Genomic DNA, 25,521 nt, shown 5'->3' with positions numbered 1-25,521 from the left:
AACTCCAAGTAAATCAAACTTCTGTGAAATCAAACTGTCCACTTAGGGAGCAACACTGGTTGACAATCAATTTCACCTGCTGTTGTGCACATTCAACTTTGTACAGAACAAAGTATTCCATGAGAATATTTCATTCATTCAGATCTAGGATGTGTTATTTGAGTATTCCCTTTATTATTTTGAGCAGTGTATATATATATATGTTTTTGTAGATTTTATATATATGTGTGTGTCACATGTTTTTTTGCTGAATTTGAAAATTAAGGGAGACTAGCATAGATCTATTTTAGCCTTATTTTGGCCTCATCAGCTAGCCACACACACTGAGACTTGAACCTGCAACCTTTGCCTTGTAAGGCAGAGAATTATCCTCTAGGCTACAGTATCCAATCCCTTCAGCTCTGCACCAGGGAAGGGTTACATATTTGTGTGTGTGTGTGTGTGTGTGTGTGTGTGTATATATATATATCAAGAATAGTCCTAAAAATGCGAGTTCCAGGTATGTGTCTCCCATGGCATTTTAATACTCTGACGAAGTTAGCAGCACGCTAACGAAAGCTAAGTGGTTTTATTAAAGTTTCTATGTTCCGGTGATCGAGATGGCTGCTGCCTCATCATTCATATATATATATATATATATATATATATATATATATATATATATATATATATATTTTTCTTAAGTCGGATCACCCTGGTGTATTTAAGGAACGTCACAGCTCCTTTTTGCCTCTAGGCCCAACCCAGGACCACTACAAGGCAGTTAATATATTTATAGCCGACAACTATATTCTGTATGTGAAAACAGCTGAAAACATTTTAACATATATATATATATATATATATATATATATATATATATATATATATATATTTCTTTTCGTAAATTTTCACGGGTATATGTATGTAGATTGTTCTGAGTTCGGGTTTTGCCCTGTGTAATATTTTGCATGTCTATGCGCCGTTTTGGTGAAATCACATTCACCATCATCAGGCTGAAGTTTCAAGCTTTGTGCTGTTGTAAAATGGATCCATTTTACAACAGCACGAAGCTTGAAACTTCAGCCTGATGATGGTGAATGTGATTTCACCGAAATGACTTCAATAACCGAGTTGTCGAAGCATAGAAATCATTACCGGACTCCATAGTGTCATCCCCAAACCCCCAACACTTTACCCTTAGATTATCTACGGTTGACCTATCCAGATTCCTAAGAGGTCAGTAAGGGGTGAGTACAAGTGCACTAGAGTGCCTTCCGTCCCCTGTCCTATTTCTCTCCTATATCTCCTATACCTTTCTTCTATTCCTATATCTCTTCTTCTATTCTTTCATTGATATGTTCTATTCCTATACCTTCTTTTCTATTATTTCTTAGATATATTTTACTATGAGTATCTCCTCTATAACCTTCATCATGTATTTTACTATGTGTATATAGATATAGACCCACTAAAACCCTCATTGTGTATTGGACCAAATAAATAAATAAAAAATAAATAAATAAATTCAGATGTAAGCACTGGTAGAACATTTGAATTAAATTTTAAAATAATGAAAACAAAATCTTCCCAGCATTTTCCTTCAAATAGTTTTGCTTATTTGTCCCTGATCACCACTAATTTGGATAAACACAAGGGAGCCCAAGAGATAGGCTGATATGCAATTGATTGTAATTTCAAAGTGAATTCCTGACATCAAAACAGAGTTTGTAGGAAGAAACGCTGTGGTTTTCTTCAGAAGTTTTTATCGGTTGAAATAGATCAGCTCTTGCAGCCCCTCCCAACCCATTGGGATAATAGCTAGTTAGGTTAAACTCTGTGGATTGCTGTACTCAAATGAAAATTTGCTTTACTTTTTGGATATTTTACCCAATCCTTAGCAGATTGCTCAGCACAACCAAATTAGGTGTTTAGAAAAGCAAGCTGAAGTTTAAGGACTCAAAGGAGCCTCTCCTGGTATAGGAATTGCTGTCATTTTTTACCAGTTTGTTACAAGTTCATACACAAAAATAAATTAAGCCTTCTGCGGTGCTCAAATAATCCCTATTAATTAAAATATGTTTTGTTTCTATGTGCGTTCATATCTTCTGGAGCCCTCTTCTGCCTGTCAAAAGCAATTTGGTGACATTTTCGCAAAACTATATCATTATATATCAAAGCTTGTATCCTAAGATTTTTATTAATATTGATTGTTTCTTCATTGCTTATTTGACCCCTATGACAATCATTAAGTGTTGTACCACATGATTCTTGACAAATCTTTTTCTTTTATGTACGCTGAGAGCATCTGCACCAAGATAAATTCCATGTGTGCCCAGTCACACTTGGCCAATAATTTTTATTTATTTATTTATTTATTCTTTGTCCAATATACAATACATATGGAAGAGAATAGACATTAAGTAATATATATAACGATAGAAAGTAAAAAGAAGAGAAGTAGATGGGAGGGAGAGAATATATATAATATAAGAGATAAGGAGAGAATATATATGATATATATATATATAATATAGATAGATAGATAGATAGATAGATAGATAGATAGATAGATAGATAGATAAGGAGAGAATATATATGATATATGAGATAAGGAAAGACAATTGGACAGGGGACGATAGGCACATCAGTGCACTTATCTACGCCCCTTACTGGCCTCTTAGGAACCTGGAGAGGTCAATCGTGCAGAGTCTAAGGGAGAAGTGTTGGGGGTTGGGAGTTGACACTATTGAATCCGGTAATGAGTTCCACGCTTCGACAACTCGATTGTTAAAGTCATATTTTTTACAGTCAAGTTTGGAGCGGTTAATATTAAGTTTGAACCTGTTGCATGCTCTTGTGTTGTTGCGGTTGAAGCTGAAGTAGTCGTTGACCGGAAGGACATTGCAGCATATGATCTTGTGGGCAATACTCAAATCGTGTTTTAGGCACCGCAATTCTAAGCTTTCAAGACCCAGGACAGATAGTCTATTTTCGTAGGATATTCTGTAAGGAATGAGGAATTCTATTCTATTCTATTTTAAAAGGCTCAAATCTGTGCAACTTTATGGCTATGACACATAACATTCCAAACCCCTGAGAAACATCTCAACCTCTTCCTTTCATGACTCACTGCAGATAAGCACACCCATCACCCCCAGAGACATTTTTCGTCCCCAACCTAATGCATTCCTGAACCAACATCTTCACCAAAAATAACTTGGTTGGATCTTCCAGGTTGCCTACATTCCTGGCTTGAACTCCTGGTTCAACGGAATTATCAGCCCGGTTTTTCATTCTTGACCATTGTTGCCAAGAATTCCATAAAAACCATCTCATCCGCATTCCAACATTAATTTTTCCTTCATCTGCTTTTGCGCCAATATTCATAGGATGTCAATCAACCAGTCGGAATAGAGATGAAAGGGTCTTCCAACCTTATACCATGTCAAGATCACAGGAAGTGTTAATTTCACTTTATAAGCCCTTGGTAAGGCCACACTTGAAATACTGCATCCAATTTTGGTCACCACGATGTAAAAAAATATGTTGAGACTCTAGAAAGAGTGCCGAGAAGAGCAACAAAGAGGATTAGGGAACTGGAGGCTAAAACATATATAGAACTGTTACTAAAATTGGGTATGTCTAGTTTAATGAAAAGAAGAACTAAAGGAGACATTATAGCAGTGTTTCAATATCTCAGGTGTTACCACAAAGAAGACAAAGTCAAACTATTCTCCAAAGCACCTGAAAGCAGGTCAAGAAACTAAGGAGAAGCAACCTAGAACTATTTTATTTATTTATTTATTTATTTATTTATTTATTTATTTATTTATTTATTTATTTATTTATTTATTTATTTATTTATTTATTTATTTATTTTGTCCAATACACAATGAGGGTTTTAGTGGGTATATATCTATATACACATAGTAAAATACATGATGAAGGTTATAGAGGAGATACTCATAGTGAAATATATCTAAGAAATAATAGAAAAGAAGATATAGTAATAGAACATATCAATGAAAGAATAGAAGAAGAGATATAGGAATAAAAGAAAGGTATAGGACATATAGGAGAGCAATAGGACAGGGGACGGAAGGCACTCTAGTGCACTTGTACTCGCCCCTTACTGACCTCTTAGGAATCTGGATAGGTCAACCGTAGATAATCTAAGGGTAAAGTGTTGGGGGTTTGTGGATGACACTATGGAGTCCTGTAATGAGTTCCACGCTTCGACAACTCGGTTACTGAAGTCATATTTTTTACAGTCAAGTTTGGAGCGGTTAATATTAAGTTTAAATCTGTTGTGTGCTCTTGTGTTGTTGTGGTTGAAACTGAAGTAGTCACCGACAGGCAGGACATTGCAGCATATGATCTTGTGAGCAATACTTAGATCTTGTTTAAGGCGTCTTAGTTCTAAACTTTCTAGGCCCAGGATTGAAAGTCTAGTCTCATAGGGTCTTCTATTTCGAGTGGAGGAGTGAAGGGCTCTTCTGGTGAAGTACCTTTGGACATTTTCAAGGGTGTTAATGTCTGAGATGCGATATGGGTTCCAAACAGATGAGCTGTATTCGAGGATGGGTCTGGCAAAAGTTTTGTAAGCTCTGGTAAGTAGTGTGAGATTGCCAGAGCAGAAGCTACGTAGGATTAGGTTTACAACTCTTGAAGCCTTCTTGGCTATATTGTTGCAGTGGGCTTTGGCACTTAAATCTTTTGTTATTAGTATACCAAGCAATGTTCCCTCTAATTTTTTTTCGGTGTGGGCGGAAAAGTATAGTGTCTGAGCGACAGTCCCTTTGGGACTGGGCGGCATAGAAGTATAAATCAATCAATCAATCAATCAATCAATCAATCAATCAATCAATCTTATCTTTTTTTATTAAAAGAAATTAATAATTAAAAAAACCCAAAATCCATTACTATTAAAACTAAAACAACCAGCAAAACTATTAATAAAAACAGGTGAGGGCTGGGTTTCTTTCTCTGTTATTATTTAAGTGCTTTTACCCTATGTTTTAAATCAAGAGTCACTTCTCTCTCTGTTTCTATCTCTTTCCTGTCATTCTCCGCCTCAATCATTTTCTCATTTCTCTTTTTTCTCCCCTTTTTTCTATCATTTCTCTCTCTCTTCCTTCCACTCTTCTCTCTCTCTCTTTCTTCCTCTCTCTCACTCTCTTCCTTCCTTTCTCATCTTTCTTTCTTTCTTTCTTTCTCTCTCTTTCTCTATCTTGCTTTCTTCCTCTCTCTCACTCTCTTCCTTCCTCTCTCATCTCTTTCTTTCTTTCTTTCTCACTCTCTTTCTCTATCTTGCTTTCTTCCTCTCTCACACTCTCTTCCTCCCTCTCTCATCTCTTTCTTTCTTTCCTTCTCTCTCTTTCTCTATCTCTCCCCCTCTTGCTCTCTCTCTTTTTCTCACTTTCCCTCTCTTGTTTTCTTTCTCTCACTCTTTCTCTCTCTCTTGCTATCTCTTGCTCTCCCCCCTCTTTCTCTCTCACTCTCTTTCTCACTTTCTCTGCCAGCCCACCCGCTCGGAACATTCAAAATAAGAAAACCCTTCGCTCTGTTTCGGGCGGGCGCGCAGACAGGGAGATGGGAAGAGCGCGCGCCAGCCCGTGCACCCACCAGCCTCTGGAGAATGCCTGTCCCGCCTCTCTTGCAGCAGAGGAGAAAGAGAGGTGGAGCGGGCGGCGAGCGGGCGGGCGGGCGAATGGGCGAGCGGTGAGCGAGCGGCTGGGCGAACGGCGGGCGGGCGAACGGTGGGCGGGTGGGCGGGGGGCAGGGCCAAGAGGCCAGGAGCGCGAGAGGGCCAAAGGCACCATGGAGAGGCAGGGGCGGCCGCGGCTCCCTTCTACTGCCCGCGCCCGCCCCCGCCGTTCGCAGGGGGATGGGGACTGCGCGCCCATGGAAAAGGGCACGCGGGGCAGTATTTTGGGGTGCGCGCGCGCTCACGCGCGCAGCCTAGGGAACAGTGATACCAAGGTCTTTAACCGAGTGGGGATTATCTGTGATAATTTGATTATTCAGTTCGTATTTGGAGTTAAGATTCTTTTTCCCAATGTGTAGGACAGAGCATTTGCTAGTTGAGATTTGGAGTTGCCATGTGTTAGACCACTCAGAAACAGCGTCAAGGTCTTTTTGGAGAGTAGTTGTGTTATTGGTGGTGACAATTCACCAGTGGAACAACTTGCCTCTGGAAGTTGTGAATGTTCCAACACTGGATGTTTTTAAGAACATAATGCATAACCATTTTTCTGAAGTGGTGTAGGGTTTCCTTCCTAAGCAGGGAGTTGGACTAGAAGATCTCCAAGGTCCCTTCCAACTCTATTATTCTATTTCAGAGAAGTGACTGTCCAGTGTCTACTTAAAAACTTCCAGTGATGGAGCACCCATAACTTCTGGAGGCAAGCTGTTCCACGGGTCACTGTTAGGAAGTTTTTCCTTAATTCCAAGTTGCTTCTCTCTTTGATTAGTTTCCAGAAACAGCCTCTCCAGGCTCCAGAGGCTCTCTAGAGGCCGGAAACAGGAGTGGGATTTGGGGCTTCTCCATACTGCACAGAATCTTAGCTAGAGGTTCTCCCGAACCCCTGCTAACCCCCAAACCCCCCCCCCCTCTGACTTACAATCATTTTTAATGACTGTTCAAAGGATACAACAAAACGGGGGGAAAATAATTTACAACCATTACAGCATACCTATGGTCACATGACCAGAAATCGGATGCTTGGCTCACATTCATGATGGTTGTGGTGTCCCAGGTTTATTTGATCACTTTTTGCAATCTCCTGACAAGCAAAGTCAATAGGGAAGCCAGATTCACTTAACAATTGTGTTACTAACTTAAGAACCAGCAATAGCAATAGAATTTAGACTTATCTATCACTTCGTAGTGCTTTTACCGCCCTCTCTAAGCAGTTTACAGAATCAGCATACTGCCCCCAACAATCTGGGTCCTCATTTGACCCACCTGGGAAGGATGGACAGCTGAGTCAACCTTGAGCCCGTGGTGAGATTTGAACTGCTGAACTACAGCTAGCAGATAGCTGAAGGAGCATGCAGTGTTACTGTCTAACCACTGCCCCACCTCTATTCACTGTAAGTGTGATAAAAAAGGTCAGGAAATGGGGCTTAGCAACAGAGATTTGAGGCTCAATTATAATAATAATAATAATAATAATAATAATAATAATAATAATAATAATAATAATATGCAATCCCAGGAGACAACAGAATTGAGGAGAAGCAGCTAGAGAAATTAGTGAAATACGGAGATCTAAAAATCGAGCTGCAACGACTCTGGCATAAGCCAGTGAAAGTGGTCCCAGTGGTACTTGGCACGCTGGGCGCAGTGCCAAAGGATCTCAGCGGACATTTGAAAACCATTGGAATTGACAAAATCTCCATCTGTCAATTGCAAAAGGCTGTTTTACTGGGATCGGGAAACATAATTCGCCGCTACATCACGTAGTCCTAGGTGCTTGGGAAGCGCCCGACTGGGGATGAAATACGAAATCCAGCATAGTGATCTCATTTGCTGTGTTGTACTGACATAATAATAATGATAATAATAATAATAATAATAATAATAATAATAATAATAATAATAAATTTATTGTCATTGTCAAAACAACCAGTTGTCATTGGCAACGAAAGTTGTGTGACACCCAGAGACCAGTCCCACCATACATAAAATCAGAATAGGTAAATTTAAAAATAGAATAAAAAATAGAATAGAATAAAATGTCCTACCCACTACAAATTCCCCACCCTGGTTGTACGTCAAGGATTACCTATAGCATTTTGTATTCGACCTTTGGTCCAAGTGAAACTACAATTTCATAACGAAGCATTAGTTGGGGGAAAGATCAAAAGCAACATGAGAAAATATTATTTGACTGAAAGAGTAGTAGATCCTTGGAACAAACTTCCAGCAGACGTGGTTGGTAAATCCACAGTAACTGAATTTAAACATGCCTGGGATAAACATATATCCATCCTAAGATAAAATACAGAAAATAGTATAAGGGCAGACTAGATGGACCATGAGGTCTTTTTCTGCCGTCAGTCTTCTCTGTTTCTAAAGCATTTAAAAAATAAAATTACCTAATATACCTGAAGTTCTATCCAGATTGGCTCACTTCATCTTATTTTATGTTCAAAAACCAAAAAAATATAAGGTGTTCATTTCAGTGTGACATATACAGTCCATGCCGGTAGCTATTCATAGTGAGGATGACACCTCTATAATTACAGTAATGAGTGATTGACATTCATAGTGTGATAAAGGATCTTTGTTTACATAGAGAACTTCCTTTAATTATATAATCAGCTGATATAATCAGCAAGCAGCATAATTCTTTATAACACCTCATTAAAACTAAACTGGTTTCTCAACCTTGCTGGGTTAGGTAATCTAGTGCCTCTATTCATTAGATCCTATGTCATCAATCCCACCAACCCAGATAGCTTTTTTTAAGATTTTCGTCATAGTTTTTGTACTAAGTGCTAAAGCCCACTGCAACAATATCGCCAAAAAGGCTTTCAGAGTTGTTAACCTGATCCTACGTAGCTTCTGCTCTGGCAATCTCTCACTACTGACTAGAGCCTACAAAACCTATGCCAGACCCATTCTCGAATACAGCTCATCTGTCTGGAGCCCACACCACATCTCAGACATCAACACTCTCGAAAACGTCCAAAGGTATTTCACCAGAAGAGCCCTTCACTCCTCCACTCGAAACAGAATACTTTACGAAAATAGACTAACTATCCTGGATCTTGAAAGCTTAGAACTGCGGTGCCTAAAACACGATTTAAGTATTGCCCACAAGATCATATGCTGCAACGTCCTACCGGTCAATGACTACTTCAGCTTCAACCGCAACAACACAAGAGCATGCAACAGATTCAAACTTAATATTAACCGCTCCAAACTTGACTGTAAAAAATATGACTTTAACAATCGAGTTGTCGAAGCGTGGAACTCATTGCCGGACTCAGTGGTGTCAGCCCCCAGCCCCCAACATTTCTCCCTTAGACTCTCCACGATTGACCTCTCCAGGTTCCTAAGAGGCCAGTAAGGGGCATACATAAGTGCACTGATGTGCCTATCGTCCCCTGTCCAATTGTCTTTCCTTATCTCATATATCATATATTTTCTCTCCTTCCCTTCTACTTCTCTTCTTTCTTACTTTCTATCTTTACATATATTACTTAATGTCTATTTTCTTTCATATGTATTGTATATTGGACAAAGAATAAATAAATAAAATAAAATAAATTACTGTGTGCAGAAAGATTGAAGCATTCAACACTACACACAATGACTACACACAATGGTTGGTGGAGATGATGGGACTTGTCAAGATGTCTAAACCACCAATCAAAGCACACACACATTATCAGTGTGTTGACTGAAAACGCCTATAGACTTTTTTGCATGAAATAGGAAAAAAATGACTTTATGATTTATGGTTTTGATGATAACAGAAAAATTAAAGAAAGAAGGGAGTTACGTTTTAATCTTAGATTAAAACTTAAATTTATAACAGAGCAATCTGTATAGTCTGGAGGACAGAAGGGAAAGTGGGAGACATGATCGAAACATTTAAATATGTCAAAAGGTTCAGGAGAGAAGTGTTTTTAATAGGAAAGTAAACACAAGAACAAGAGGGCACAATCTGAGGTTAGTTGGGGAAAAGATCAGAAGCAACGTGGGAAAATATTATTTTACTGAAAGAATAGTAGATGTTTGGAACAAAGTTCCAGCAGACGTGGTTGGTAAATCCACAGTAACTGAATTTAAGCATGCCTGGGATAAACATAGATCCGTCCTAAGATAAAATACAGGAAACAGTATAAGGACAGACTAGATGGACCATGAGGTCTTTTTCTGCTGTCAGTCTTCTATGTTTCTATAACCAACACTTTGAATTGTGACGTCAATCTTCTATGTTTCTATATACTGTATACTGCTCAAAAAAATAAAGAGAACACTTAACACAATATAACTCCAAGTAAATCAAACTTCTGTGAAATCAAACTGTCCACTTAGGAAGCAACACTGATTGACAATACATTTCCCATGTTGTCAGCACATTCAACTTTGTACAGAACAAAGTATTAAATGAGAATATTTCATTCATATTCAGATCTAGGATGTGTTTTTGAGTGTTCCCTTTATTTTTTTGAGCAACATATTTTTAAGTGTATGGCATATCATGTTACCTCTAGTTGCCATATTAATCTAAGGTAAAACGTAACTCCTTTATTTCTGTAATCTCTTCTATAATCATCAAAACCAAAAATCATAAAGTGACAAAGAATTGTAATAGCTTTTTTGGCTGCGGCTACACACTGTCGACTCATATTTAACCAATCGTCAATTAGGTCTCCAAGATCCCTCTCAAACACTTTTTGAGCCAGGTTTCACCTTACGTACTTATAACTTTGGTTTTACCTGCCCAGGTGTAAAAACCTTGCTTTTCATCACATTAAATTGCATGTTGTTGCATAAGATAGATAGATAGAATAGAATAGAATTTTATTGGCCAAGTGTGATTGGACACATAAGGAATTTGTCTTGGTGCATATGCTCTCAACGTACATAAAATAAAATATACATTTGTCAAGAATCATGTGGTACAACACTTAATGATTGTCATAGGGGTCAAATAAGCAATGAAGAAGCAATATTAATAAAAATCTTAGGATATAAGCAACAAGTTACAGTCATACAGTCAACATGGGAGGAAATGGGTGATAGGAATGATGAGAAAAACTAGTAGAATAGAAGTGCAGATTTAGTAGAAAGTCTGACAGTGTTGAGGGAATTATTTGTTTAGTAGAGTGATGGCGTTCGGGGAAAAACTGTTCTTGTGTCTAGTTGTCTTGGTGTGCAGTGCTCTGTAGCGACGTTTTGAGGGTAGGAGTTGAAACAATTTGTGTCCAGGATGTGAGGGGTCAGTAAATATTTTACCCGCCCTCTTTTTGACTCGTGCAGTATACAGGTCGTCAATGGAAGGCAGGTTGGCAGCCATTGTTTATTCTGCAGTTCTGATTATCTGCTGAAGTCTGTGTCGGTCTTGTTGGGTTGCAGCACCAAACCAGACAGTTATAGAGGTGCAGATGACAGACTCAATGATTCCTCTGTAGAACTGAATCAGCAGCTCCTTCAAATCTGTCAAGCTCTTTTTGGATTGTGAGTTTTTAATCTTTCTTTTTTTAAAAAAATGAATAAAATATGAATATATATATGACGGTCTTGGTATATTCGGGTTTCTTCCCGTGTAGGATTTGGAAATTTCTGGCAACGTTTTGACGAGGTCTCACTCGTCATCTTCAGGCTGGTGTTTCTGTCCTTGTCCTATGACGGTCTTGGTATATTCGGGTTTCTTCCCGTGTAGGATTTGGAAATTTCTGGCGAAGTTTCGACAAGGTCCCACTCGTCATCTTCAGCCTGGTGCTTCTGTCCTTGTTCTGTGTTCGCCCTATATATGTCACATGTTTTTTGCTGAATTTTTGAAAATTAAAGGAGACTAGGATAGATCTATTTCGGCCTTATTTTGGCCTCATCAGCTAGCCATACCCACTGGGACTTGAACCTGCAACCTTTGCCTTGTAAGGCAGAGAATTATCCTCTAGGCTACAGTATCCAATCCCTTCAGCTCTGCATCAGGGAAGGGTTACATATTTTTGTGTTCAATAAAATATATTCATCCTCGGAGTGGGGCGGCATAAAAGGCCAATTAATAAATAAAAATAAATAAATGGAAACTTATTTATTGTTTCTTCTTTCTGACCTGGACTCTGGTGTATTTAGGTTGCTGGGTTTTTATTATTCTGTTCATCTCAGATATAACTATCTTGGCTATTGTTATTATTTGGGTTACTACTGCTGTGATTATATTTTATGATTACTATTAATTATATACATAGATTATATGTGTATGCATTTATTTATCTGATAAACATATTTAATGCATACTATGTTCTCTGACTCTAAGCCTGTAATAAAGATAAGGAAAGTGTTGAAATAAAAGAGGTAGATGTGTTTTTTTAATCTGCTGTCATCAGTAAAGGAAAATGCTGCAGGAAAGTATTTTAATAGGGCAGCAACGAAGGGCATGGAAAAGATATTCAAATACAGTGGTACCTCTACTTACGAACTTAATTCATTCCATGTCCAGGTTCTTAAATAGAAAAGTTTGTAAGACGAAACAATTTTTCCCATAGGAATCAATGTAAAAGCAAATAATGCGTGCAAACCCCTTAGGAAAGAAAGAAAAGCTTGGAATTTGGGTGGGAGGAGGAGGAAGAAGAAAAGGAGGACAGTCACTGCCCAGAGCAAAGGGAGAGTGTTTTTTCTCTGGGCGCTGGCAGAGATTTAGTCCCTCTCCAAGTGCCTAGAGAAACGAAAATGCTTCGTTTGCTCTGGACTGCCAAAGCCTCCTTAAGGCTCCTCTGGCAGCCCAGAAAAGCTCAAGATAGCCGGGATTAAAGGCAGAAGGGCAGGAAACTGGCCGGGCCTTTGTGCCGCTCTCAAATTTCCTGGTTCTTAAGAAGAGGCAAAAAAATTATTTATTATTATTATTATTATTATTTATTAGATTTGTATGCCACCCCTCTCCACAGACTTGGGGCGGCTCACAACAATAATAAAACAATAAACAGAAAACAAATCTAATATTTAAAAATATCTAAACCCCATTATTTAAAAGAACATACAACACAAGCATACCATGCATAAAACTTGACTGTAAAAAATATGACTTTAACAATCGAGTTGTCGAAGCGTGGAACTCATTACCGGACTCAATAGTGTCAACCCCTAAACCCCAACATTTCTCCCTTAGACTCTCCACGATTGACCTCTCCAGATTCCTAAGAGGTCAGTAAGGGGCGTACATAAGTGCACTAGTGTGCCTTTCGTCCCCTGTCCAATTGTCTTTCCTGTATCTATATTTTCTTCCTTTCATACGTCTTCTCCTCTATTTTTACATATTATCTTTATATGTATTACTTCATGTCTATTCTCTTCCATATGTATTGTGTATTGGACAAATGAATAAATAAAGTAAAAATAAAAAATAAGTGAGAGAGCTCTCATTGTTGGTGCTGGGCGAACCGGTAGGGAAATTATTTGAATCTTATGTCTAGATCATATGCCTGAGATTGTAAGGCTACATTTCAAAATTCTTTCCCAAATTTCTCAAATTCAGAAATGAGATCGTATCTTCTTCACCTGAAGAAAATTAGCTTAAAAACAATCACCATCGTGATTATAAAATGACCAAACAGGACTGGTGACGTCCTTTCCCCAGGCACCCGGTGACCAAATAAGCCACAAATTGTTCTCAGCGTGGAAGGAAGTCCTGTTGATTACATTGTCTATCTGGTCCTCTGGATGCACTCTGAGTGACATTGATTTATTCGAACCCTAAATACAGCCCTGTTTCCATATCACGGGCAACTGGTTGAGGGAAGATGGCGGGCATGCAAAAATTAGATCAATTGACCCAGCTCATTAACTCTGATAGAGTTGCATTTAGCTCGGCAGACCCAATTAGACTTTTGGGCAGTGATGGCAAACCTTTTTTTCCTTGGGTGCTGAAAGAGCATGGGTGCACGCTATCACGCATAAACGAGTGCCCACACCCATAATTCAATGCCTGGGGAGGGCGAAAACAGCTTCCCCTGCCCCTCTGGAGGTCCTCTGTTTCCCAACTTCTGGTGGGACCAGTAGGCTTGTGTTTTGCCTTCCCCAGGCTCCAAAGGCTTCACTGGAGCTGAAGGAGGGTAAAAACACCTTCCCCCATCCCCCCCCAGAGGTTCTCGGGAAGTAAAAAACGCCCTCCCGGAGACTCTATGTGAGCCAAAATCAGTTGGCCAGCACACATGCATGTTGGAGCTGAGCTAGGGCAACAGCTCATGTGCTACCAGATATGGCTCTCACGGGCCACCTGTGGCACCTGTGCCATGGGTTTGCCACCACTGCTTTAGGGGATTGGACTAACTCTCCCCAGTTAGTCCTATCATCCAAGCATATGCTGCAACGTTCTACCTGTCAATGACTATTTCAGCTTCAATCGCAACAACACAAGAGCACGCAACAGATTCAAACTTAATATTAACCGCTCCAAACTTGACTGTAAAAAATATGACTTCAGCAACCAAGTTGTCGAAGCGTGGAACTCATTACCTGACTCAGTAGTGTCAACCCCTAGCCCCCAACATTTTCCCCTTAGACTATTCACGATTGACCTCTCCAGGTTCCTTAGAGGTCAGTAAGGGGCGTGCATAAGTGCACCAGTGTGCCTTCCGTCCCCTGTCCAATTGTCTCTCCTTATCTCATTTATCTTTTCTTCCTTTCAAATATGTTCACCTATTCTTTTATATCTTTTCTTCTATTCTTTTCTTTACTAATATTATTACATATCTTTCTCTTCAATGTGTATTATGTATTGGACAAAATAAATAAATAAATTTTAAAAAATAAGTGTTCCCCACTCTCTGGTGAGAACAATTTCCCAAAGGTCCTTTTCCAAAAGGCGACTGGACAGCGACTCTCAGAAAGAATACTAACGGCCAGATGACTGCAAATCATACACATCCTCCCATCTTCCAACATTGTCAGAACTGAAAATGAGAAGTGAAATGTCTTCATGGCGGAAAAAAAAATTTCCAATTGCCTTTTGAAAAAAAACAAACCTTTAGTACACGCATGACCTGGATCACTGAGAAGCTCCACAAACCACAGGTGTCAAACTAGACCGCGTCACGTAACATATCATGATGCATCATGATGGGTTTTTTGCCTTTGTGGAGCTGGGGTGCGTGTGGCCTGCACATGATGGACCTGCACCATGGGACGCCATTTTGACCAGGCTTGTCATAGACAATTCCCCTGAGACTGGGGTAGGCAAACTTGGCTCTTCCATGACAGGTGGACTTCAACTCCCAGAATTCCTGAGCTAGCATGATTGGCTCAGGAATTCTGGGAGTCATAGAAGAGCCATATTTGCCTACTCCTGCCCTAAGGGTATCTCTAGGCACACCATCTTTGTGGCCATTTCTATTGTCATCTTGTAGCAGCCACATGGGAGGTCAAAATAGGCCTTTAATGGGTGAAGACTGAGTATAGCTCAGTGATGGCGAACCTTTTATACCCATAATTCAATGCCTGGGAACAGCAAAAATGGCCTCCCCTGACACCACCACCCCCAAAGCCCCCTGGAGGCCAGAAACAGTCCATTTCTCAAATTCTGGTGGGCCCGGTAGGCCCGTTTTTTGCCATCCCTAGGCAACAGAGGCAAAAATGCCCTCCCTCTTCCCCCCCGGAGACTCTCCGGAAGCTGAAAATGTATGTATGTATGTATGTATGTATGTATGTATGTATGTATGTATTTATTTATTTATTTATTTATTTATTTATTTATTTATTAGATTTGTATGCCGCCCCTCTCCGTAGACTCGGGGCGGCTCACAACACAATAAAACAATTCATAATAAATCTAATAATTTACAATTTAAAATATTTTAAAAACCCCATTATTAAGCAGACATACGTACAAACATACCATACATAAATTGTATAGGCTCGGGGGAGATATCTCAATTCCCCCATGCCTGACGGCAAAGGTGGGTTTTGAGGAGTTTATGAAAGGCAAGGAGGGTAGGGGCAGTTCTAATCTCTGGGGGGGAGTTGGTTCCAGAGAGTCAGGGCCGCCACAGAGAAGGCTCTTCCCCTGGGGCCCACCAACCAACATTGTTTAGTTGAATGCCCTCCCAGGGCCTCTGGGTGAGCCGAAAAACAGCTGGCAGGCACACACATGCACACTGGAGCTGAGCTAGGGTAACGGCTCGCGTGCCAACAGGTATGGCTCCGTGTGCCACCTGTGGCACCCGTGCCATAGGTTTGCCATCACTGCTATAGCCTTTCCAACTCTGTCAGCCATCATCTCAACTCCATCCTCCCACTATTATTATTATTTTGCTCCAAAGGAAAGCATCAAGAGACAAGAAGGCCTCCTCATCCTCTGCGCAACAATTCTGGGAATGACTAATCAGGATATTCCTGAATCCAGTGTCTGTGGTTTAGAGGGAGCGGGAAAATAATAATAATAATAATTTATTGGATTTGTATGCCACCCCTCTCTGTAGACTCGGGGCGGCTAACAACAATAATAAACACAACATGTACAATCCAATAATAAAAACAACTAAAAACCCTTATTATAAAACCAAACATACACACAGACATACCATGCATAACTTGTAATGGCCTAGGGGGAAGGAATATCTCAACTCCCCCATGCCTGGCGGTATAAATGAGTCTTGAGTAGTTTACGAAAGACAGGGAGGGTGGGGGCAGTTCTAATCTCCGGGGGGAGTTGGTTCCAGAGGGCCGGGGCCACCACAGAGAAGGCTCTTCCCCTGGGGCCCACCAAATGACATTGTTTAGTCGATGGGACCTGGAGAAGACCAACTCTGTGGGACCTTATCGGTCGCTGGGATTCGTGCGGTAGCAGGCAGTTCCGGAGGTAATCTGGTCCATTGCCATGTAGGATACAAGCAACAAGTTACAGTCATACAGCCCTAAGTGGGAGGAAAAGGATGATAGGAATGATGAGAAAAATGCTGTCGGCAGCTGTGCCGTGGTGAGGTTTCCAGTCTTTCAAGTTGCCAGCCGTCTTAACACCGTTTAACCGATCCGTTCCATGACCAATCAGAGATTTAGAATTTCACAGTCATAAATAAGCAACGATCACGGCCTGGTTATTCTCGAAGGGAATTGTGGCGGGGAGCAGCACAGACTTTAAAAGAATGGGGGTGCACTGTGAGTCCACTTATAGGTTCTTGTCTGAATTGTTGAACTCCGTTAGGCAGCTGGAACCGGAAGTTCCTCAGCAGGTTGGTGAAGACAAGGAATATCTCCATTCTCGCCATCTGCTCTCCCAAACATATACGCGCCCCTGTGAAGAGATAATAAAGGACAGCAGCAAGTAAGAAATTAACCGGAATAGAATGGAATAGAATAAGAATAGGAATAAGAATAAGAATAAGAATAAGAATAAGAATAAGAATAAGAATAAGAATAAGAATAAGAATAAGAATAAGAATAAGAATAAGAATAAGAATAAGAATAAGAATAAGAATAAGAATAAGAATAAGAATAAGAATAAGAATAAGAATAAGAATAAGAATAAGAATAAGAATAAGAATAAGAATAAGAATAAGAATAAGAATAAGAATAAGAATAAGAATAAGAATAAGAATAAGAATAAGAATAAGAATAGAATAAGAATAGAATAGAATAGAATAAGAATAGATTAGAATAAGAATAGAATAGAATAAGAATAGGATAGAATAGAATAGAATAAGAATAGAATAGAATAGAATAATAGAATAGAATAGAATAATAGAATAGAATAGAATAAGAATAGAAGAGAATAAGAAGAGAAGAGAATAAGAATAGAATAGAATAGAATAGAATAGAACAGATTAGAATAAGAATAGAATAGAATAAGAATAGAATAGAATAAGAATAGAAGAGAATAAGAAGAGAAGAGAATAAGAATAGAATAGAATAGAATAGAACAGATTAGAATAAGAATAGAATAGAATAAGAATAGAATAGAATAGAATAGAATAGAATTGGCCAAGTGTGATTAGACACAAAAGGAATTTGTCTTGGTGCAGATGCTCTCAGTGTACATAAAAGAAAAAGACACATTTGTCAAGAATCATGGGGTACAACACTTAACGATTGTCATAGGGGTCAAATAAGCAATGAAGAAACAATCAGTATTAATAAAAATCTTAGGATACAAGCAGCAAGTTACAGTCACACAGTCCTAAGTGGGAGGAAAAGGATGATAGGAATGATGAGAAAAAATTAGTAGAAATGGAAGCAGATTTAGTAGAAAGTCTGACAGTGTTGAGGGAATTATTTGTTTAGCAGAGCGATGGCGTTCAGGGAAAAACTGTTCTTGTGTCTAGTTGTCTTTGTTTGCAGTGCTCTGTAGTGACGTTTTGAGGGTCGGAGTTGAAACAATTTATGTTTCAGGTCAGTAAGGGGGGTACATAAGTGCACTAGTGTGCCTTTCGTCCCCTGTCCAATTGCCTTTCCTTTATCTCATATATCATATATATTTTCTTCCTTTCATATATCTTCTCCTCTATTTTTACATATTATCTTTATATATATATTACTTCATGTCTATTCTCTTCCATATGTACTGTGTATTGGACAAATGAATAAATAAAATAAAATAAAATAAATAAAAAATAAATAAAAAATGTCCAGGATGCGAGGGGTCAGTAAATATTTTCCCCGCCCTCTTTTTGACTCGTGCAGTATACAGGTCCTCAATGGAAGGCAGGTTGGCAGCAACTGTTTTTTCTGCAGTTCCGCAGTTCGATATGTAGTATTATCCCAAAGGTGCATTTTTCAGGAGGCAACTGGACTTTCTTGGGGGTTTTTTCTCTGAAGATGTTTCCCTTCTCATCCAAGAAGGTTCTTTCCTCAACCCTTGAGATATTGGAACACTGCTATCATGTCTCCCTTAGTTCTTCTTTTCATTAATCTAGACATACCCAATTCCTGCAATCCTTCTTCATATGTTTTAGCCTCCAGTCCACTTTGTTGTTCTTCCCAAAAACTTCTAGACCCTCGATACCCTTTTTACATCGTGGTGACCAAAACTGAATGCAGTATACCAAGCGTGGCCTTATCATGGCCTTATAAAATGGTATTAACATTTGAAGTGATCTCCCTATGTTAATGCAGCCTAGAACTGTGTTGGCTTTTTTGGCAGCTGCTGCACATAAATACCTGCTGCCAGTAGTCAAGCACTTGAATTTTGAGCATTTGACCACAAGGATCCTGCAACGGTTGTTAAGTGTGAAGATTGGTCATAAGTCACTTTTTTCTGTGATGTTGTCCCTTCGAATGGTCACTAAACAAATAGCTATAAATCCAGGGCCAACTGTAATACATTTTATCTTAAGATCATCCAGAGTCATGGGGTGAGGTATCACCAATATGCTGATGATACCCAGCTGTACATCTCCACCCCATGTCCAGTCAACGAAGCAGTGGAAGTGATGTGCCAGTGCCTGGAGGCTGTTCGGGTCTGGATGGGTGTCAACAGACTCAAACTCAACCCAGATAAGACGGAGTGGCTGTGGGTTTTATCTCCCAAGGACAATTCTATCTGTCTGTCCATCACCCTGGGGGGAACTACTGATCCCCTCAGAGAGGGTCCACAACTTGGGCATCCTCCTCGATACACAGCTAACATTAGAGAACCATCTTTCGGCTGTGGCGAGGGGGGCGTTTGCCCAGGTTCGCCTGGTGCACCAGTTGTGGCCCTATTTGGACTGAGAGTCACTGCTCACAGTCACTCATGCCCTCATCACCTCGAGGTTCGACGACTGTAATGCTCTCTATGTGGGGCTACCTTTGAAGAGTGTTCGGAAACTCCAGATCCTGCAGAATGCAGCTGCGAGAACAATCATGGGCTTTCCCAGATATGCCTATGTCACATCAACACTCCGCAGTCTGCATTGGTTGCCCATCAGTTTCCGGTCACAATTCAAAGTGTTGGTTATGACCTATAAAGCCCTTCATGGCACCGGACCAGAATATCTCCGGGACTGCCTTCTGCCGCACGAATCCCAGAGACCGATTAGGTCCCACAGAGTTGTCCTTCTCCGGGTCCCGTTGATGAAACAATGTCGTCTGGCGGGACCCAGGGGAAGAGCCTTCTCTGTGGCAGCCCCGAGCCTCTGGAATCAAATCCCCCTGGAGATCAGGACGGCCCCCACCCTTCTTGCCTTTCGCAAACTCCTTAAAACCCACCTCTGCCACCAGTCATGGGGAAATTGATTCCCCCGGGCAGTTCCATTTTATGTATGGTTTGTTTGGGATGTATGACTGTTTTTATATTAAGGGTTTTTAACTGTTTTTATCATTGGATTTGTACTGTGCTTTGTTGTTGTGAGCCGCTCCGAGTCTCCGGAGAGGGGCGGCATACAAATCTAATTAATAATAATAATCATCATCATCATCATCATCTTTTCTGCCATCCTCACCACTTTCTGCACTGCCTTCCTATCCAAAGCAATAATGTTTTCAAACCAGACGGAACCACAAAAACGGGACTCAGAGGCTGCCCGATCACCACCAAAGGTAGGTTTGAAACTGCAAAATGTTATTTATGCTACTACCAGGAGTAATAGTTAGAGCATAAAATACATTTACCTGCTCCAAATGGAAGAAATTCTTCCCTCGCCACAAAATTCCCTTCTTTGTCCAAAAAATGGTTGGGGTTGAATTTTTCAGGGGTCTCCCACTGCATGGGATCCAGAAGAACTGAACGGAGATCGGGTACAATTATCGACCCCTGTAAGGAAAAATCGACTCAATCAGAATGCTTCTAAGTCAAACGTGCCACTATTCTATTCTTAACCAGAATGCATTTCAGGGATATGACTGAAATTACAGTGTTTGCGACAGCCAACATCCTCATCAAATTGTCATGGCAATATTATTTTATTGACCAAGGAAAAAACAGTACAATAATACAGTGGGTTGTTTGGCGTATAAGACGCTCTGGCATATAAGACGCACTTTAATTTTAGGGGAGGAATATAAGAAAAAAAAATCTGCTGCTGCTTCCATCGGTATTTGTTGTGGTTAGGTCTGGCCCAGCTCCTGCCCCAAGGACTGTGGATGTGGGGGAGACATCCACATGCTGCAGGCCTGTTTTGCCCCCGGTGGAATCTGCTGATGAAGGCTCCTCTGACCAAGAAGACATGAGTGACAGGGAGGAGGAGAGTGTGGCAGACAGCTCAGAAGGAGATCAATTATCTAGCTCCTCCTTGGATTCAGAACAAGAGTTAATGATACAGCCACGCATGCGGAGAGCAATGCATAGGCAACAACAACTGAGAGGTTATTATCAAAGAAAATGAGGCCACCTGTGGTTGGGTGGGGCTGTGATAATAAGTGAGGCTGCTATAAAGAGCAGCCTGTGGGTTTGGCCATTGTGGAGGATTATCTGATCTTTGTGTTTCATGACTGCTTTACTGACTTTGACCTTTTGTGTGCTGATTTTTCCCCGCTTTGAAACTAAACCAGAGCAAAGTGTGTTTCACTTTGTGAAAGAAGGAGGACTGTGAATTACCTCACAGCTGCAAGCTAAGTATCACAGAACTGATAAGGGACTTGTACAAATTACCAGTTTGTTTGGAGATGAGTGCTCTTTGCTATACCAAAAGAGGGCTTAGTTTAAGTGCATTTTCATTATAAAGAACATTGTTTTGAATTTTCAAACATGTGTGTGTCTGAAATTTGTACCTGTGAATTTTTGGGAGGAGTCTACCAGAGAGCCCGACAGAACAGGTATTTCATCCATCGGTATTCATTTGGCTAGTGTCCTGTCAGTAAGTGAGAGAATTGAGGGCTGTTTGGAAACTGAAACAGGATTTGCTGCATGGCAACAAGGAGACAGCAAGGAGCCTGGACGTGGCTTAGCTCAACTGTTCTGTACTAAAGCTGCATGCTGCTGTGAAACTAAAACTGAATTTGAAACTCCTCTCCTCTGCTTGTATTTTGCTTGTATTTACTACCACATTGGAAAAACTGCTTTTGGCATTGTATATTGCTCAAAAAAAATAAAGGGAACACTCAAATAACACATCCTAGGTCTGAATGAATGAAATAGTCTCATTGAATATTTCATTTGCACAACTATTCCATTTGCACAACAGCATGTGAACCTGACTGTCAATCAGTGTAGCTTCCTAGGTGGACCGTTTGATTTCACAGAAGTTTGATTTACTTGAAGTTATATTCTGTTTTTTAAGTGTTCCCTTATATTTTTTTTGAGCAGTGTATATTTATCTCATGCATTATATTACATATTAAAAGAAATTATTGAATCCTGCTGAATCAGTTACTTGTGCGTGTGTTTTCTGGATGTGATTTCTGCTGCAAACCCGGACACGTCCCTGCAGCAAATAGCAAACAGCCAGATCAGCTTCACCGCATTGTTGCAGCTTGTTTCAGCATGAACAGCTGATTGGCGGGTGGATTGGCCTCCCAGAATACTCCCAATCAGCTATTCCAGGCTGCAGAGATTGCCACAGACCATCGCCTCTTCCGTGCCTTGCGTTTTTGGCTACATTCTATGTATAAGATGCACCCAAATTTTCAAGCTCTTTTTTGGGGGTGGGGTGGGGTGGGGAGTGTGTCTTTGAAAAGTATGTTAGATTGCTTCCAGATAACCCGACTTTCCATCTTCCTACATTTCTGATTCCAGGTTCAAGTACGCATAAAACTAATCCAGATCCTGTTAGCATTCCTACAGGGTCGGCCTTCTCCAGGTCCCGTTGGCCAAACAATGCTGATTGGCAGGGCCATGTGGGAGGGCCTTCTCTGTGGCGGCCCCGGTTTTATGGAATCAACTACCCCCAGAGACTCATAACGCCCCCACTCTCCTACCCTTCTACTTTGGACTTTGATCTTTCTTTTCAGAACAGCAGACTGAAATGTTAGTTCCCATAACATATTTGGAAATTTTACTTCTCTGCATTATGTGATATCTCCAACATTGGTTGGGGGGGTGGATCTAAACTTTCATCCCAAATAATAGTATTTTGGGAGGAGAAGGAAAAGAATATCTCACCTTTCAGATTCTGTCTCGTATCAGAAATTCCTAAGTATCTAAAAGATAGACCTAAGTATCTATGAAGTATCTATATCATTATTAAATATCTTTTAAAAATATCTTTAAAAGCTCCATTTAATACAGGACTGCAATGGTTGTACATACTCCTGATCAGTTGGAGGATGATGAAGATATTGAGGACTCGGATTCAGATAGTGTTTATGAAGTAGTGGGGGGCCCGGGGTTACAGGTAGTAGAACAGGTGGGAGGCCAGCCACAGGATGGGGCTATGAGTTCAGGATCTATTTAGGGAGAATCAGACGCTCGGTGGGTTAATCCTAAATTCAGAAGAATTCAGAAACGTAGAGAACAGAGGTCTGGAAGAAGATATTAAGGAGAGGAATGTGTTAAATATTGTAGTGAGGTATTTGGCATGTCAGGGGGCTAGTGGAGAAGAAGGGTGGAGTTTCAACGTTGCTGAAAAGAAATATGGAGGTGCCTTCGCCACGCTAAGTAAGCCAAAGTATTTTGTATTTAGTCAGTGCTGCTGTCTTTTTTAAAGCTATGTAGTTAGGAAATAAATCTTGTCTAAGTGAAGCAGGAAAAGGAATGTGAGAAATGCGGCTAAGAGAGAGATAACAAACCGATTGATGTCTGGAATGTGTTTATTTTTATTTATTTATTCATTTGTCCAATACACAATACATGTGGAAGAGAATAGACATGAAATAATATATATAAAGATAATATGTAAAAATAGAGTAGAAGAAGGGGGCGAGTACAAGTGCACTAGAGTGCCTTCCGTCCCCTGTCCTATTGCTCTCCTATATCTCCTATACCTTTCTTCTATTCCTATATCTCTTCTTCTATTCTTTCATTGATGTGTTCTATTACTATACCTTCTTTTCTATTATTTCTTAGATATATTTTACTATGAGTATCTCCTCTATAACCTTCATCATGTATTTTACTATGTGTATATAGATATATACCCACTAAAACCCTCATTGTGTATTGGACAAAATAAATAAATAAAATAAGATATATGAAAGGATATGTGTTGAAGTACAAGAGAGCAGAGAAATAAACGGAGTTGCTTTATTCATGAAATGATGCATTTAATGAGAGTTATTTGTAATTACTAAACTTCTACCAGAAACCAGAACAGCAATGGTATAAATAATCTGTACCTTCGGAATGTAAAAACCAAGCATGTTCATATCCTTCCTGCATCTTCTGGCAATACCAAAACTTAGGACATAGTAGATCCGCTGGATCTCATGAATCACAGCATTGGTATAGGGCAATTTCTTTCGATCCCGATAGCAAATTAAGCCCGAGGAACAAGTATTTTGTATCTCCTTGTATACTTCATCTGAGAAAAACAAAAGAACAAAGTGCTTTGTTTACCTATGACTTCGATTTATTTGTTTGTCTGTATCCCACCATTATTGCTTTTACAAATAACTCAAGGCAATGAACATATACTACAAACCTTCCTCCTCCTCCCCCCCCCCCCGCCCCCCACAACAACCCTGTGGAGCTGAGTTGAGCTGAGACAGAAGTACTGGCTCAAAGTCACTCAGCTGTCTTTCATTCCTAAAGTGGGACTTGAACTCACAACAGCCTCTGGCTTTTTAGCCTAGCCACTATAAGGGTTGCTCAGAAAGTAATGCACCACATTTTTTTCTCAGCCTACAGTAATGGTATGAATGCAAAACTTTAGATATACATTATTTGAATTGTCAGGAGTGTGTAAGTCTCCTCTGGAGCAGGATCCACTATCAGCTGCACAACACTTCCCTCTTTGGATATTCAGATCGTGCAGAATGCAGCTGCGAGAGCAATTATGGGCCTCTCTAAGTATGCCCATATTACTCCAACACTCCGCAGTCTGCATTGGTTGCCGATCAGTTTCCGGTCACAATTCAAAGTGTTGGTTATGACCTATAAAGCCCTTCATGGCACCGGACCAGAATATCTCCGGGACCGCCTTCTGCCACACAAATCCCAGCGACCAGTTAGGTCCTACAGAGTCGGCCTTCTTCGGGTCCCGTCAACTAAACAATGTTGTCTGGCGGGACCCAGGGGAAGAGCCTTCTCTGTGGCGGCTCCGACCCTCTGGAACCAGCTCCCCCCTGAGATTAGGATTGCCCCCACCCTCCCTGCCTTTCGTAAACTCCTTAAAACCCACCTCTGCCGTCAGGCATGGGGGAACTAAAACATCTCCCCTTTGCCCATGTTGTTTGCTGTCTGATTGATTGTGTGCTTGTTCTTTATAAATATTGGGATTGTTTTATGAATTTCTCAACTTAAAATTGTAATTGGATTGGTGGGCATTGGATTTGTCACTATGTACTGTTTTTTACTATTGTTGTGAGCCGCCCCGAGTCTGCGGAGAGGGGCGGCATATAAATCCAATAAATCTAATCTAATCTATATACAGAATAATGAAGTTGTTCATCTGTCTCCTAATGCTACTCAAATATTAAAAAATAAACAAATCCTGCTTGAAGTGGATTCCATTAAAGGTCTAAACTGGATGATTTGGGCGATTTTTTAAATTTTAGCTGCTCATCATTCTCTGCCCTGTATGAATCGAAAGACAGGTTACCACTCCCTGCTGGAGAACACAGGTTCCTACCTCTTTAATTACGTAGCTCTCACCTTGGACATCTGGATGGTTGGTGATGAAAAGGAGCGCCCATTGCAAACTGGTGGCACTGGTCTCTGTCCCGGCTATAAAAAAGTCCACAATGCACTCAGCCAGATTATCTTCATCGTAGGTATTGCTGGGGTCGTTCTTGCTCTGTTTAGATGGTTGAAAATAAATAGCATTAGAGTGCAGGTATAGATCAAACAT

The 25,521-nt window shown here is 40.3% G+C and overlaps 1 protein-coding gene across 1 annotated transcript in view; it reads right to left on the bottom strand.

The window, feature by feature from the left end:
- The window catches only part of LOC139168240 (cytochrome P450 2J4-like), a 73,645-nt gene that overhangs the window by 31,556 nt on the left and 16,568 nt on the right, over positions 1-25,521 (bottom strand). Inside the window, exons 3-4 of the mRNA XM_070753759.1 lie at positions 25,326-25,467; positions 23,849-24,033 (exon numbers count right to left, since the gene is read on the bottom strand). Of these exons, the coding sequence (XP_070609860.1) occupies positions 23,849-24,033; positions 25,326-25,467 (327 nt within the window). The remainder of the gene's footprint in view (positions 1-23,848; positions 24,034-25,325; positions 25,468-25,521) is intronic.

Source organism: Erythrolamprus reginae, chromosome 5 (genome assembly GCF_031021105.1).
Source record: "Erythrolamprus reginae isolate rEryReg1 chromosome 5, rEryReg1.hap1, whole genome shotgun sequence".
Taxonomy (NCBI): Eukaryota; Metazoa; Chordata; class Lepidosauria; order Squamata; family Dipsadidae; genus Erythrolamprus; species Erythrolamprus reginae.
The sequence above is the reverse complement of the archived record's forward strand: the minus strand, read 5'-3'. Positions and strand labels throughout refer to the sequence as shown.